Source organism: Sceloporus undulatus, chromosome 3, assembly GCF_019175285.1.
Source record: "Sceloporus undulatus isolate JIND9_A2432 ecotype Alabama chromosome 3, SceUnd_v1.1, whole genome shotgun sequence".
In the NCBI taxonomy this organism is placed as follows: Eukaryota; Metazoa; Chordata; class Lepidosauria; order Squamata; family Phrynosomatidae; genus Sceloporus; species Sceloporus undulatus.
The window spans coordinates 42,421,014-42,438,219 of NC_056524.1; the positions used below are offsets into that span (position 1 = coordinate 42,421,014).

Genomic DNA, 17,206 nt, shown 5'->3' on the forward strand with positions numbered 1-17,206 from the left:
GTTGCAGTGACAAATCAATTAAGCCTTGGCTATTGCCAGCCTGGGATAGTGGTTTGAGTGTTGGACTGCAATTCTGGAGATCTGAGTTAAATTCCCAGCTTGGCCATGAAACCCACTGGGTGACTTCAGGCAAGCCACATGCTCTCAATGTTAGGGGAAGGCAATGGCAAACCTCCTCTGAACAAACCTTGCCAAGAAAACCCCATGATAGGTCTCACCTTAGGGTCACCATAAGTCAGAAATAACTTGAAAGCACACAACAACCTTGTACCTGCAGCTTTAATAACTTGAGCTGGAGATTTTCACACAGCCCTTTCCCCTTGCCTGGAACTGAGCCCATCAAAATTGGGGAGCTTTCGGTCTTGTCTCCCATATGTAGACCATGGAGTTTATCAGACAAGGGAAATTGGAAGTATAATCCAATGGCAATCTGAATGCAATCATGGGGTTTAACATTATTGTGTGATAACCCACTACATGCAAATTTGGGCAATGGGAAGTCAGTCCGAGCGCAATCATGGGGTTTCACGTTATTGTGTGACAGACTACCACACGCAAATTCGGGCAATGGCATGCTATTTTCAAGCAATGGGAAGCCAGTTAGAACACAATTTGCATTCACGTAAATTCGCTGAACTAGCGAATTCACATGAATGTGTTCTGGCCCCACTTTCTTTTCATTTGAAATTAAGAGAAATTCCTCATGTCTGATAAAGTCCCATGAAAAGTGGGGGGCTCAGGGCCAGGCCCTGACATCTGGTAACCTACTCTTTTAAATTTTATAGACAACCTTCCTAATGTGAATTTACAGACAAATTTATTTTTTGTGATATTTCAAGTAGATGCAAATCTTAAGAGACAGGTCTTGATTTTAAATCTGTAGTCTCAACATTAAGATGCCTAAAGGCATCAGATCTGTCTGAACTTGGAAGCTAAGCAAGCTTAGTACTGATTAGTACTTGGATGGGAGCTGCCAACAAATACCAGGTGCTATAGGCTATACACTGTATTTCAAATATTCAGATCCATCCCTGAGTATTTCTGGCCTAAGACACTATGAAATTCATGGGGTTGCCATAAGTTGACAGGAGGCTCGAAGGCAAATACACACAAAATCCCAAAATTTAGTGGAGGTGATGGTGACTGAGGTTCAAAGAAAGCCCTTGATCAATATAGAAAAGGGTTGCCAAATGACCAGGGAAAGAAATGGTTTAGTTTGCACCGAAACTGAACTGTGGACTGATTAACAGAAATTATCAGGGTAATTTTTTATTTTCTGAATAGCTGTTAATGCCTGCAGTTCAAGACCCTGTTAAAGACATGAGAGCAGAGGCCAGACAGTAGACTTATCTCAGGCTTTGACTTCCTGACTTCTACCTCCTGTTTGTGTCTGCGGTTTTCCTGCAGGCCCATCTATTTTGGCTCAGATACATAGCTTTTGTTTGTAACTGTGTTGTGTAGAGAGTTGAGTCTGGAAATTTAAGGGTAGCCTTGCAATCACACTCAGAAAGGATGCAGCTGTGCTGTATATATTATATCTTGTAAAATTAGAACTTGGAAAAAGTTTCTTTTTTGCTTTATAGCTCTCAGAACCTTCTGGTCAGCCATGCTTGTTGGATGATTCTGGGAGCTGTTATACAGAAAAGCAAGTTTTCCAAACTTTGCCTTAAAAATAAGGTCCTGGGAAGCAACGTTAACAAAATGTGTTTTGTTTGTTATGTTAACAATATTTGGTTTTAAAGGTATGCTTTTAGAATAAGTTTTTTATAAGGTTGGTAATTCTTAAAAGGGGTGAGACTAGATGAGAAAGTGCAAGGTTTGTGATCAGGTTTGTGATTTGTGACCCTTTTATCTCTTTAAAGTAGGAAATATGCAAGTACTTGGTTTGTTCCACTAGTCCCCTTTTTATGGCACTTCCAATATGATGCAAATCAGGCTCCCTACTAGCTAAATTTAACCCAAAGCTTGAAAAAGTTACCTTTTTGGACTGCAGCTTTCATAAACCTCTACTTGGCAAGGCTACTGAACAGGCTGGCTAGAATGTCCTGGGAACTATAGTCCAAAAAAAGCAACGTTTCCATTCTTGGGAAGAAACTACAATGAACCATCCCCTGCCATTTCTAGTTTGGCCCTAAGCTTCGCCAGAATGGATCAAAATAACTCATGACTGACCCATGCTATCTAACTTGAAGCCTAAACCCAATTGTAGTTCTTGGAATGAATTGTAATGTAATAAAACAACAATTCAAATTACAACTTTTTTGTTTTTGCTTATTTAAAGCATTTCACTTCATTTGTGCTTGTGTGTGGTGTTGTACTGAGAACTTGGAAAAATTACTTTTGGCCAATGGTCATGTTGACTGGGGATTTTGGGAGCCACAATCCAAAAAGTAACTTTATCATGCTTTGTAAGAGTGGAAACACAAACAATTCTTATCAAATGAAATATATCAACCTATTCAGGAATCTACATCAGTGTATATACTATTCCTGTATAAGCAATGCAATCTGGAGCTACATCTATATATTAAGCACATTTGTCTGGGAGTAAGCCTCACTGAACAAAGCAGAACTGGCATAGAATTAAAATCATATAGGATTACAGTGCCAAAGTGCCAAAGTAGTTGAATAACTGTTGAGCCATGAAACCTAACATACTTTACAGGATTATGAAAAGAGAAAGAGACAGTAGCTATGTATGAGAGGGTATGTGGCAAAACTGATTAATGCAACATTTGAACCCCACAAATACTATTTTGCATTTCTTACATGAAAAAGCACTAAGGAATTCAGAGCCAGCCTTTACATATTCATGTTGCTTGTGAAGTGAGAGTTCCTGTATCTTTTCCAATCAAGAATCTATTTATAAATGTACAGCTTGAACAGGTGAGAATCAGAGAAGTGGTGCTAGTCCTCAAGAAAACTTGGCCCTGCTTCTGAACCTGATGACCTTTCAGCCAGCATGCTTTTCCATTAACATCCAAATCTAGACTGCATTTTAAAAACTACATATTTCTTACATGTATATTCTTCTTTCCTTTCAAGAGCCAAGGCCAGAATACAAGATTCTTCTATTTCATACTTTATCCTCACAACAACCCTGTGAGGTAGGACAGGCTAAGATCACCTGAGAATTTCATAGCTGAATTAGGACTTGAACCTGAATCTTTCAAATCCCAGACCATCACTCTAACTATTAGAAGTTACTGGCTCTTAGTCTTCTCTTCTGTACACATTCAAATTCTAACTCTTCCTTTTCTGGACAATTTTGAGGGAATTAAAATTACCAATAATCTTTCAGTCATACCCAGCTACCCACAATCAACTGTTATATGTCTAAAGACCCATTTTGTTAACCAAAATCCCTCCATATCCACTTATCTTTATCCACAGATTCAACCATTCATGGCTTTAAAATATTCATATTTGCAAAAGTCAAATCTTGATCTAGCCATTTTATATAAGGGACAACACTTTACTATGCCATTATATTTAATGGCACAGTAAAATGTAAGCTGCCTTGGGTCCTGTTCTGGGACAAAGGTGACATAAGATTCAATAAATAAATAAATAATGGGACTTGAGCATCTACAGATTTTAATATCCATGGAGGATTCTGGAACTAAACCCCAGCAGATACTAAGGGCCCACTGTAGTGTAGTAGTACCAGTGGAATGCTGTACCATGCTTTACAGATAGCTAACTACTTTGCATTGTCAAAATATTTTCTTGGGCTACACCTTAAAGCATTTTTCCAGGACTATATAGATGTGGGATCAAATTCCACTCAGTCACAAAGCTCATTGGGTGGCCTTGGGCAGGACCACTCGCTCAATTTTAACTACCTCACACAGTTGTTGTAAGGACAGAAAGAGAGGGGGAAACACTTCCGCTGCCTTAAACTTCCTGAAAGAAAAATGGGCTATAAATGTAAACAATTATTTATTTGCTGGATGAAAATTATGGTGGAGGTTCATCACTGAAGTTATGACTGACGATACCTCCTCAGACCTCCCTTCACAGCCTGGCAGTGCCTTGATTGAAGTATTTCTGCAACTGGGGAATTGGGAAAAGACATCTGCTGAAAATTCCCAGTACAGGGTACCTTGAGAACAGGCAGCTGGAGAGACTCCTTGAGGTGCTACCACAACTCAGTGGCTTTCTTGCACTGGGTATCACTTTAGTTGGCGATGGGACTTCCAGTGGGCCAGGCTTTGGGGGTAGAGCTTCTGGGGTGGGACTTTGGGGATACGTGTGCTCCGAGGCATGTGGGGAGAAGAGCCCCACTGGGTGTCATTCCTCTTCTGGGGTCACCTAGTGCAGGCAGGGACGTAGCCAAGGGGGGGGGGTTCTTTGGGTCTGGACCCCCCCTTTCATTAGAAAAATGAATGTTGCGTGCTGCTGTCTCATTGCCTCTCAGCAGATTCTTAATAATCATCAGCCAAGTTTCTGATGGTTCACTTCTGTCTGATTTGGTTTTGTCTGGAGAAGAAGTAAATGCTTTGTTGTGAGAAATGAAAATAAGCTAGCACTGATAATGTAAATTTCCACTCACAAAAAGTCAATTGAAATGGCTGATTAAAGGCTAAACATGCATTCAAACTAACAACACTTTTTCTGTCATCTTAACAGCTGATCACAGCACCCAAGGCTGACAATACCATGTATATTCAACAGAGAGATGAGTATCTGGAAAGCTTTTGCAAAATGGCAACAAGAAAAATTTCAGTCGTCACCATCTTTGGCACCACAAACAACAGCCGCATGAAGATTGACCACTTCCAGCTAGGTGGATTTTAATATATATATATATATATATATATATATATTTAAAGAAACTTCTTTTTGAGCAAGGGAACCGTGTAAAGTAGGGGTTTAAAAAAAATCTTAAAGAGAGTCCCTTTGTTGTGTTGGAGCACTTCTCTTTCCCCCTTTGTATTTGCATAGTTGGCTCTGGTGCTTCTGCTCTTTATTTTTCCAAGGCAACTCATTCAAATTCATGGAACAACTCTGTCAGTTCATCAAGCCAATGAAAGAGCAAACAGCACAAAAGTGTGACTTGGGCACACCAGGGGTCAAAAGGCCATTTGGTTCACAGCTAGAAACGTCTCCTTTACCTACATATTTATGAAAGAGTAGCTTTATGTGTTGCTCACATGAGTGATGTTGCATGTTGAAAGAAGCTGAGGATTTACACTTTGATCCATACCCTCAGTGCATAGTACTTCCTCCTGGCCTTGTGCTCACTACTTCCATATTGTTATAGTCATTAAGTTGAAGAAGTCTTTCCATATAGACTTCTATGAATGGAAGTTTCCCTAGAGTATGGAAACCCATGCAAAGAGGGCTTTCATGATTATTCATAGACATATGAAGAGCTCCTAAAAGGCTGATCATGTTGCTTGATGGGAGTGCAGCCTACTGTGTAGATCCATAGCAAGAGACCAGTTGAGTTTTTACCTCCACCAGCAAACATGTCTTTTGGGAAATTAATGAGTCTTAATGCCTCATTCAAGACCAAGCCCCCAGAGTTTGGAATATGGCTATGCTGAGCAGGAGATTCTGGGAGTTACGAAAAAGCTAACTTGTCCAAAATGCACAAGTTGCACCCCCTGTGGGTTTCCCCTCAGGCAATCCCACAGCTGTCACCAAATGTGGAGTTTCCATCCTTTGTATGAGGGTTCCGCCCTTTATCCCACTGGTGTGGTCACCAAATGTGTGACTTTTCCAACCCTTACCCACCAACTGTGGGGTTTACACCTGGGCAGTCCCACCAGTGGCCCCAACTATGAGAAGTCTTATCAGGCAGTCCCATTACTCTTGTCAAATGTGGGATTTTATCCTTTAACCCACCAACTGTGAAGACCTCTGTGGTGATCACTGCACTCACCAAGAGAGGGCTTTTCCTAATCCCCACCTCTGCCACCATGGAAGGACTTCTTCATGTCCCATCTTTGTGACACCTGGGGATTGTCTAAATGCCTTCAAGGTACCCATGAGGATTTATGCAACTCATATCCTCAGTGGCTACCACTCCTCTATAGTCAAGGTTGCCACCAGAGAAACCATGTCTGAGTCCAAGATTTCAGACAGATAACATTTCCAAAGATAAAAAGTATATAGAAACAAAAACAAACCTTTATTTACAGAAATTTATGTATTACATTTAAAACAAACTTCTTTCTCCCAGTTAGTCTCAAAGGTGCTAAAAGATCTGCTCTGATAGCCTTGCCTGAAGAGCGGGGTATAAATAAATATTATTATTATCCCTTTGTATACTGATACAGACTAACACAGCTATGTCTTTGAATAAAAAATACACAGTTAACTATAGAGATTTTATTTGGATTATGCAATAATTATACAGTTAAGATTATTAACCTAATTTCCATTGGAACATTCCATTGAACTATACTTGATTTTGCCACATTTTGTTAATGTGCATAAGTAGTTCACAGCTTAGAAGTAATACACAAAAAACCATCACTGCTACTTGTTACTCTCTTTTTTTCCTGAATAACCAGTACAACAATATTAAAAATAAAACAAATGTAATTTTTCATATAAAAATAATGCTTACATTATAGAAATATTATGCAGGGAGTTGTATGGAGCATTAGTTTAAAAAAAACTTGAGTGTCACACATTTATAACATGTTCTATTACTTGTTACTCACAAGTAATGAGTACCAGTAATGCATTTCTCATAACAGTTAACACCCTATGAACAATGTGTTGCTTTTTAAAATAATGAGTCAAAGCTCTGCACAAGCCTTGCAAATGTGGTTCAACCTGGACTGACATATAAGCTGTAAGTAATCATTCTATGTGCTGAAAACAAACCTTAAAGGAGAAAGAGAAAACACTATATCCCATTGTATTATATACCCTTGTTTACTTTTAGTTCTATCTTGATTTGCAGTGCAATCTTGTAGAACTTGGAAAGTACCTTCCATGAGCAAAGAGGGAGGTCCACTTATGGAGGTCCACAACAGACAGTAGAAGAGCTTTCCACCTCCACAACTGCCCTGTTAAGTCATTCAGGGGGCATGCCAGTCTTGTATTGGGGTGGCTTTAGATTCATTGGACCAAAGCCTCTTCCTTTTTTGGCCATATATATTCACAGATCAAGGGGAAAGAACATCAGTTCTGGAACTGGCCTGGTTATTTTCCCTTCTGCTGGAACCCATGGGAGGGGAAATTCAGCAACAACTTTCTGCCCTGGGTAACACAAGTGCAGGAAAGCTTTTGTTCCCCGTGGATGCCCTTCAGCCTGACTTCCATAGAAGTGTTCTGCCCACGTTAAAAAAACAATTGTCTCTGACTTTATGCAATTAGGTTTCTTATAGATCTTCTCCTATTATGTGGCTTTACACTTTTACAATAGTAGCTCTGTACAAATGGTGTCCCCTTGTTTGCTTCTTTTATATAATTAGTGTGATAGTTTTGGAAGGTTGAACAAGAGTTCACTCAAAGGCAGTTATTCATTGAAATTAGTAATGTTAGTTTGTTCAAAATGTTGTTTTGTTCAACAAACATTTTATTTTTCTTTAAGACAACGAGAAGCCCATGAAAGTGATAGAAGATGAAGATCTTATGGACCAGAATCTCATTAGTGAACTGAGAAGAGAATATGGAATGACATACAATGACTTCTTCATGGTGCTGACAGACACTGATATGAGGGCTAAGGTAGGGAGGAGTATATTAGCAAAATAACAGTCTTTGGACAGCAACTCTCATCATCTTCTACAATTACTCATTAAGTTTGAGGCTTCTGGTAACGGAAGTCCAAAACATGTAGTGGGCCAAAGGCCCGCCACTCCTGCTGCAGATAATGGAGTGTTCGATACACAAGTGAGGATGGTTAAGGACAGAGCAGAACACATTGCTATGCTAGTATTCAAGAAGGCAAGAGGAGCTGCAAAAAGTGAGAATGTCATTTTTCTTTTCTGTCCTGCAAAGATAAGGACTTCAGTCAAAAATAATTATAGGCAGAGATCTCATGTGTTCATGGCCTTCACTTCTACTACAACACTGTTACAAAGTGGTGGAAAGCGCTTATGATCCCCACCTTCACCAGCAATAATTTGGCTTTATGCATACATGACATATTCTAATCTTTCTTCCATTATAGAACTTGAGATGGCATGTTTAAGAGATAATCTGGCTCAGCCCAGGCACTGACCATTAGCTGCAGGCATTTCCAATTCTACACATGTCTTCATATCATGCCCTGGGAAATATTTAGTATTAATCTGCCTCTATGGATGAGGCTTCACCAATGTGTTGCAATAGGAATACAGATGCCTAGAAATTTGATTACAATTAAATGTCTGCTTCACACTTCCTTTTACAGCAATATTATGAGATGCCCATAGCCATGAAGTCTGTGTTTGATCTGATTGATACCTTCCAGTCCCGCATTAAAGATATGGAAAAACAGAAGCGTGAAGGCATTGTCTGCAAAGATGACAAGAAACAGTCCCTGGAGAACTTTTTATCAAGGTATTGCTTTAAAACTAGCCGAAAACTGTTATATATTTCTTTTGAAGTGATTGAAAACTTAGCCTATTTTGAATGTGTGCTCACCATTAGTTATTATTCAGTCATTAACACACACACACAAGGTGCTTGAAGTCTGGTCTATCCAGAAGCAAGACATCTGGACTCCTCAAAACTGCTGCTTAATTCCCAATGTGTGCTTCTACATTGTATAACATGGATAGGCGGAATGCTAGCAGTGGTGTTGTAGTAATTTTTGAATGGCAAGTGTTCACTGTGATAGTCTTCACAGCTACATTGCCATGGAGAGTCCATAAAATGCAGACTGTTATGTTGATCCATACCAACAGGCTTTCTATGATGCCACAGATCTTATTTGTGCAGCCAAGATCAAACTATCATCAAAATTATTTAAATTACAATGGGACTAGCTCATAACAATATTTGTTGCTGTGAAAACTCCCTTCCCTATCACCTGCTGTGAGGAAACAGGTAAGCCTGAGGTATGGGTCCAGCTGATATCATAGTCCCTGCTAATCAAATCTGGCTCCACTCACCATTGGACTTCAAAACTCACAAAATTTACTTTTTTCTCCATTACACCCCTGGGGTCCCACAAGGGAAGCCATAGTGGACATGCGGTAAGAACAGTATGCCTGAACCCAGGAATTTGTGATCAGTAACAGAACCAAGAGCCAGAATGGTGTAGTGGTTTGAGTGCTGGACTATGACTCTAGAAACCAGGATTCAATTCCTAGCTTGTCCAAGAAACACACTGGATGACTTTGGACAAGTCACATGCTCTCAGCCTCAGGACAAGAGGAAGATCTCTGGAGCAGATCTTTGGAATACATGTAGGGCTCCGATAGGGAGATTTTTTTCCCTTTGTCCACATCTGCTAGATTCCACTGTTAGGTCAAGAAAGTCCAGCTTTAGACACTACCCATAGTACCCAAGGGGATTCAAGCTCCAAAAGAAGAAAAACCCACAAGCACCTCCTTCCTTCCTTGCCAGTAAAATACAATAATAATAATCCCAATACCTGAAAGCAGTAACCTGAGACAGCTAGTTTCCTGTAGCTAATTAATAAACTACAAACCTTACATTTTAGTGTTGTTGTTGTGTGCCTTCAAATCATTTTTGACTTATGGCAACTCTAAGATTTAAATATATGTACTGTATGAAAAATATATGCACTTTATGATTTTTTTTCTCAACACACATCAGCAATCCATGGGGTTCGGGGCGGGCACGGCCGCTTTTGGAACTTGTATTCCATTTTAATCTTACCAAAAATTCTTAACAACTAAGATTAAAATTCAGAGTAACCTCAATCTCAGATTTGGTTAATTTACAAAACAGACTCATAGAGCTGGAACAGACCAAAAGAGACATCCAGCCCAGTCCCCTACCATGCAGGAATACACAATCAAAATACTCCTGATAGGTGGTCAAGCAGCCTCTGTTTAAAAATCTCCAAAAACCAACCACCCTATGCCACGGTCAAACAGCTCTTACCATCAAGAAGTTCTTCATAATGTTTAGGTGGAATCTCTTTTCCTGTAGTGTAAATCCATTGTTCCAGGTCCTATTCTCTGGAGCAGCAGAAAACAAGCTTGCTCCATCCTCAATATGACACCCCTTACAATATTTAAACAGGGCTATCACATTACCTCTTAACTGTCTCTTGTCTGGGTTAAACATACCAAACTCCCTAGGGCATGGTTTCCAGACCCTTCACCATTTTGGTTGCCGTCCTCTGGACATGCTCCAGCTTCTAAATATCCCTCTTGAATTGTGGCAATCTAGACATGAAATATCTCAGCTTTGGTTCAGACCTCACCTGGAGTACTGTGTACAGTTCTGGACATCACAATTCAAGCTGGAGGAATACCTGCTCCTCTTATCACCCGCATACTCCAGAATATGGGATTTTTGATGTTCTGGTCATTATATTAGCTATCCAGCCCTCAAATAAGGGATATCTCCTATAATAAAGGATCCTTGGCAATCCTAGTTATTTCAGAAATTCAGTCAGTGAATATTAATTATATAAACAGGAGATTGCTTTTGGCCATAGATTGTTTCTTAAATTTTGTGGTAAGCTTCCTTCTGGTGGATAGAGAGAGATGGGGACAGATATCTGACAGGGATAGTAACCTCAGGAAGGTGGAGGGGTTTCTATCCTCACTCGCTAAGATATGATTGTTTTAGGCTTGAATGCTGTCTAGCAAGACAGCTGTACTTATTTTCTTTGGATTTGTTCAGGTGAGTGTTTTCAAGGTTCTAACACATAATCTCCAGCTGTCCCAGTTTGGCACAGACATTCTCAATTAATAGTTTTTGTGGGTTTTTCGGGTTATGTGGCCATGTTCTATAAGAGTTTATTCCTGATGTTTTGCCAGCATTTGTGGCTGCCATCTTCAGAGAATGAGGATTAATCTTCTGTCATCCCACTTTTTCAGCTGCTTTGAAAATGTCCCATTTTCTCTTTCCTCCTCCTCCGTTTCTCCTTTGTCCTCAGATTTCTCCAATTTTTCCAATCTGAGTTGAACATGAAAAAATAGTTTGTACTCCATTAAGTTAGCAGGGGGAGAGGAAAGAAAATGGTAGGATTTTACTCTTCCCAGTAGGCTCAGGCAAAAGTAAATTGCAGCAACTTGCCTTGCCTGTTCTTTCTCCTTAATACCTTTTCTCATCTTGACCACATTGTGATGTTGTTTGGCCACATATATCTCAGTTTTCATGTGTGAAATGTTGTAGGGTATGGCACCAAGGCTTTTAGAAATTACTTTTTGGGATTATAACTCCATAATCTTCCAGCCAGTGTGGTTGCTGGCCTTGTTGGATTTGGGGTGGGTGGGTTCTGGGAGTTGTAGTCCAAAAATGTTATTTTATCCAAGCTCTGGATTGTCTGAACCTGCTTTGGGAAGAAAACTGCTTCATTCTTATGGGAATTAACTGCTTATAGTATGAAGAGCCATTTATAATCCTATTCTATTTACTTTTCAAATTCCAGTAGGGTAGAGATGGGCGAATCATTCTTTTGGTTTTTTATTTTATATTGTGAGATGCCTTGGGTCTTATATTGAGAGAAATGCAGGATATAAATTAAATAAACAAATACATTTTAAAATGAATGTACCTAATTTTCTCTTTCCAAATCAGCACGCCAACCAAATTACATGAATACTTTGATACTGGCACTTTTCCAAATGTCACAATGCAGTTTTCCAGTGACAAAATGTAGGTTGTATATTATAGAAAATTGCATGGAAAATTTATATATTAGAAGAAATGCATTAAAAAGCATACTATTTTTTGTGCAGATTTAAACATTTACAAACTGACTCAGGAAGAGGAGAAAACAAATTAAGATTGGAAAAATGAGAAACAAAATAGAAATTGACACACATGTCAGCCCCTAGTGTTTGGAAGAGCCATAATTGGGAAACAGATGTCTGACCTAGATAATAATGAGCCTGTGTTTTTGGAAAGGAGGAACCATGTAATATTGTGCAGAAATCGCTAATAATTAATCTAATAATTAATCTAAACTGCAAAATACAGGAATAGAACATCTATAAATGGAAATGTTCCAAACATATTTGTTATCGATGATGATGATGATTTCCTCTTCTACAATGGGCATCAGTAGATTGCTTGTAACCAAGAGACCTCTGTGCCATTTTGAGGGCTGGCAGTGCTAATTTGTTTTTTATAATTACCTCTCCTTTTGAATGAAAACAGCAGGAAGTGGCAACATTTCTCAGCCTCTGCTTCTCAGGGCACAGCATTCAAAATATTGATGTTGATTGCTCTTAATTTGTATGTCAAGTGCCAGTGAAGGGAACAATGTTGAGAACCTTATGGACTCATGAAGGGGAGGCTGCTAATTTGTCTCCATTTGGAAGGCCCCCAGTAAATCAATCTCTTTTAGGGGCATCATCTGTTTGTGCTTTCACTTTAGTATAAACTAGTTAGTTTAATATAGACTATATTCTGCCAGAAATTTTGGAAAACAAAGGAGTGCCCCACAGATTGGAAGCAATCAATATATATTCTCATCCGCAAAAAAGGAGACACAAAAGATTACAGTAATTACAGAACCATTGCACTAATTTTCCATGCAAGCAAAGTCATGCTCTAATTCTGCAGGAAAGAGTCCTAACATATATGTACGGAGAAATCCCAGAGGTGTAAACTGGATTCAGGAAAGGAAGAGGCACTAAGGATCACATCTCAAACATATGATGAACAGAGTTCACCAGGAATTCCAGAAGAAAATCTGTGTGTGCTTTATTGACTACAGCAAAGCCTTTAACTTCATAGTAAGGACAGCAACATCTGTAGCCATTTAAGAGACCATTTCCTGCTCTGAAAGTACTCTTGTAGCTATGTACATTTCTCTAAACCTAGTTAACTTAGGTTATTCTATGGAAATTTAATATTGTTTTGAAAGTATAAAATAACTTCACATAGGCTTTCCAGTCTTTTTGCTACAAATGTGTCAAGCCACCTGCCAACTTTTCTCTGCAAGGGAAAGAGAAAGTGATTTCCAAGTAGAGGCGAAAGAAACTCAGATGGAAAAAGTTTATTTCATTTAAATTAGTTCAGCTTGTGTAGTGAAACCTGCTGTATTTGCTGTTTTTACAGCAAAACAAACCTGACACTTAAAATGGTATTTCAGAAGCATTTAAGAATTATTCTTTCCTCATGTTTGCAACCTGATGCACATCCCTCCAACAAAATAATTTGAACTTTATAGCCAATTGAATAAATGATACTAAATTCAGTTTAAAACATTCTTACAATAAAATTGTGGATTAGAGAACAATCTGAATGTTTAGCACAGGCATGAGCAACAGTCTAAAAGCAGCTTATAGTAAAAATAAAAGCTCATAAGATTAGAAGCAATAAAATAAATCCCGATTGTTGCACAATTATGTTCAGGGTGTTTATCTGTTCAGGATTTAAATTATGAACTATTTGTTTAAAGAGGTTGTCTAGCTATGTTTAACTCTGATGATAGTTCACTCTCAGAATGTTAATTCCTCTTGATTTTCAGCAGATAAATAGCCTTTAGAACAAGTTTCACCTGGCTCTTTCTAAACTGGTTCACCTCCAGTGAAATCCACTCTTATGAGACACCACTTTAGGATTCTCTATGCTGATTATCTTCTCAAAATCAAGAAGATCAAACAAGTAAGCTCTAAGTAAAATTAATGAATGGACATAAAGATAAGGTGACTCCATTCAGTAAATAAAAGTGTGTTCATATTTACTTGGAGAAATCATTTTGTAAAAAAAAATTATACAATTACAAAAATAATAAAAACACAAATAAGAAACGTAATATAAACAATCAACATGACAAAAAAATAAACAGGGAATGATTTCAGGGAGTATTTGATTCTTCTTTCTAGATTGCCCTCATACCCATAATCCAAAAGTGCCTGCCCATTTTTTTCCAACACCTCTAAATGAGTTTTGTAAGGGAATGCAGGAGTGGGGATACAAATGAAATAATTCCCAAAAAATAAAGTTTGTTGGGGCAGCTCTTGAACAGTTAATAAGGTGGCCACTTGTGGCAAACATCTGGCTGGCTTGCCTTTCTATCACTCTTGCCCCCCATCTTCTTGCCCCACAGAGTATCCAGCACAGCACTCTTGTGAGCTACCCAGCATAAAGCTATAGTGTCTGGCAAATGTGTGCTGTCCCATAATTTTGGAATGATTTCTCTAAGTATGCTTTGCTTTTTATTCATTCCAGATTCCGATGGAGGAGAAGGCTGCTAGTGATATCCGCTCCCAATGATGAAGACTGGGCCTATTCTCAGCAGCTTGCAGCCCTCACTGGGCAAGCCTGCAATTTTGGTAATTCCTTCTGTTCAGAAGGAAGCCCCAACAGTCATGTAATGTTCTTGTTAAAAACAAAATGAAATAAGTACTGTATGAGGAGATTTGTGTCTAATACCTGAAGTGGGTCAGTTTTGGCTCCATACTCCCTAGCAAGGAGCTTTCTCCAACCAGGGAGTGATGTGTATCACTTCTATTTTTGGTTTTAGCCAGTTGGGAAGGGTTTGAGGGATCATGGATACTAAGAGAAACGATACTAAGAAAAACAAAACTGCCACTTGGAGCTTAGAAAAGTTACCTTCTGGACTCCAACTCTCAGAGTCCCACAACTATCATGGACACTGCCTGGATTCTGGGAGTTTTAATCCAATAAATAACATGACCAAGCTCTATAGCAAGGATTTGCAGTGCCTATGTGGCCAGGAGAGCAAGATGCTTAGATGTGATGTCCCTCAGATGGAACACTATCAGGCAGATCTGGTTTCAGCAGGCTCCTCAAGTGGACTGCAACAAGGATTGGGAATTAAGCTGCATAGATAATTCAGGGGCTTTCAGCATTTCTTTGCTTATAACATCTGTATCATCAAGAAATACCAGCCAATTACGAAGGTAGCATGACCTTTCTTTTTGCCTGTAGCCTTTGTGTGAACAGCTTGAACCAAGTGATAAAGATTTAGAAATACCTTATGTTTGATCCTTGCAAAACAATAGTTTCTAATAACAGTTAGCATCAGCGTTTGGATTATGGGGGAATGGTAGGGGGACCATAATTAAATCCAGATGTTCTCTGACTCTCCTTCTGATCAATTTTAATCAAGTCATAGTTAGGATATGCTTATAGAAGGAACAGTAGTGGTCCTGTGAACATTATCATCTACATTTTGCATTAAAACTATGCTTAGTTTTCATTTAATGGAAAAATCTTGCATCACCTTGACTCCTTCTTTTTACAGGTCTTCGCCATATAACCATCCTCAAGCTTTTGGGCCTGGGAGAAGAGATTGGTGGAGTGTTAGAATTATACCCAATAAATGGTGAGAAATGCTTTCCAATTTGTAACTGCCAATTTATTTATTTCATTTACATTATTTCATTTATATCCTGCCTTTCTCCCCAGAGAGACTCAAGACGGCTCACAGATAAAACCTTTTAAATTATTATAAAATTAAAACAATTAAAACATCTACATATAAAATCACATAAAATATATGCAATAAAATATAATATACAATCACATAAAATATAATTACGTTAAAAACAGACTAAAAACAGATTAAAGAAGACAAATCTCAGTGTTACTCTAGAGCTGTACTCCTATACAGTGAATATTTTTCAAGCAGTCAGTGATACAAACTACAGTAAATTTATGTTTGAAAGCAGTAGTCACCAAAACAATCTTGGGTTGTAGAACATAAACAGTGGTAACACATGAAGCGATGGTACAATCATATCCCATACAAGTGCTTGGCATATGGTTCAATGTACCAAGCAGTACCCTGATAGCTAGATCTGAGAGAGTACTAAGAGAGTCCCAGCTTTGGACCTTTTCGGAGTCCTAGTTTGGTACTATAGCAGACAATTATAAGTAAACAAAATATGCCTCTACTGCACCTTTTAAAGCTCAGTTTGGTATGTTGTGTACCTACTCTTCTCCCGATATCCCTTCTTTTATTCACCTTAACAGTACAGTCCTATACGGATATGTTCAGAAGGAAGCCCCATTAAGATAAATGGGACTTATTTCCCAAAAAAAGCATAGTACACAAGGGCTTATCCAGACTGGTGATTTCTGCCTATTAATGTTGCTTTGTGTCCAAATGCTCACCTTACTTTTAAAAAAAACTTGATTAGAAAGGTGGAACATATTGATTTATTTTTAGACATCTTGCTTGTGAAGTGGGTTTTGACATTAGATGTGGATTTTCCCAACACCCTCGAGTCCTCCAGATGTGTTTCCAAATTATTGTAATTCTCACATGACCTGGAATGCAAATCCACCTGAACTCAATCATTATGAGCATGGGAATCTTGAAAGATTCACACTTTCAGTGTAAGTCTTTTAAAAGTGTGACTCTTTTGAGTCAATTGAAGACTTTATGAAAGATTGGAAACCATTTAAGGATTTTTTGAGTGATAGAAAATCTAACGACGTAATAATCCGTGGCTCTGGTTATTAGTAATTTTAGTAGGATGATTTAGTGGATCTGTAATGGTAGAATAGTATTTTTCTTCTTTTTCCTTTTTCGGTTCATTACAGTTGTGGGGAGGGGCAGAGCTCTGCTGTGTATTAGTTGTCTCCCCCTCCTTTTCTTCTTTTTGTTCTTTTATCTTTGATTACTTTGATTGTAAATTATGATTTGTGCTAAAACTTAATCTAAAAAATAGATTCACACTTTCAGTTTGTATGGCAGGATTATATGGTCAACCAGTTCACCTCTTGGGGGACTATTTTTCAACGATCTGTGGTCTTTGTCTGATTTTGAGGGTGACAAGAATTATACTATAGGGGATGATTCCTCCTTCATTAGCTCTACAAGAGGCTAGAGGTGGATGCACACTGTCCTATTGCTCAACACACAAAATCTTATCCCTTTTAGAATATGGTCACCTTGGAATAATAATAATAATAATAATAATAATAATAATAATAATAATAATAATAATAATAATAATAAATTTATTTATATCTCGCCTCTTCCGTTTTGAGGATCGAGGCGGGTAACAGCAAAGTTTATAAAATATACAACAATAAAAACAACAAGACCCCAGCCCAACCCTCCCTCCCAAGTATAAAACTGAACAATAAAACATGGTTAAAAATACATAACAATATAACAAAGTTA

General features: G+C 38.4%; 1 protein-coding gene across 1 annotated transcript in view; it reads left to right on the top strand.

Moving 5' to 3' along the window:
• CCDC80 (coiled-coil domain containing 80) overlaps positions 1-17,206 on the top strand; it is a 28,025-nt gene that overhangs the window by 8,095 nt on the left and 2,724 nt on the right. The window contains exons 3-7 of the mRNA XM_042459402.1: positions 4,633-4,789; positions 7,556-7,692; positions 8,360-8,508; positions 14,278-14,381; positions 15,317-15,397. Coding sequence (XP_042315336.1) covers positions 4,633-4,789; positions 7,556-7,692; positions 8,360-8,508; positions 14,278-14,381; positions 15,317-15,397 — 628 coding nt within the window. The remainder of the gene's footprint in view (positions 1-4,632; positions 4,790-7,555; positions 7,693-8,359; positions 8,509-14,277; positions 14,382-15,316; positions 15,398-17,206) is intronic.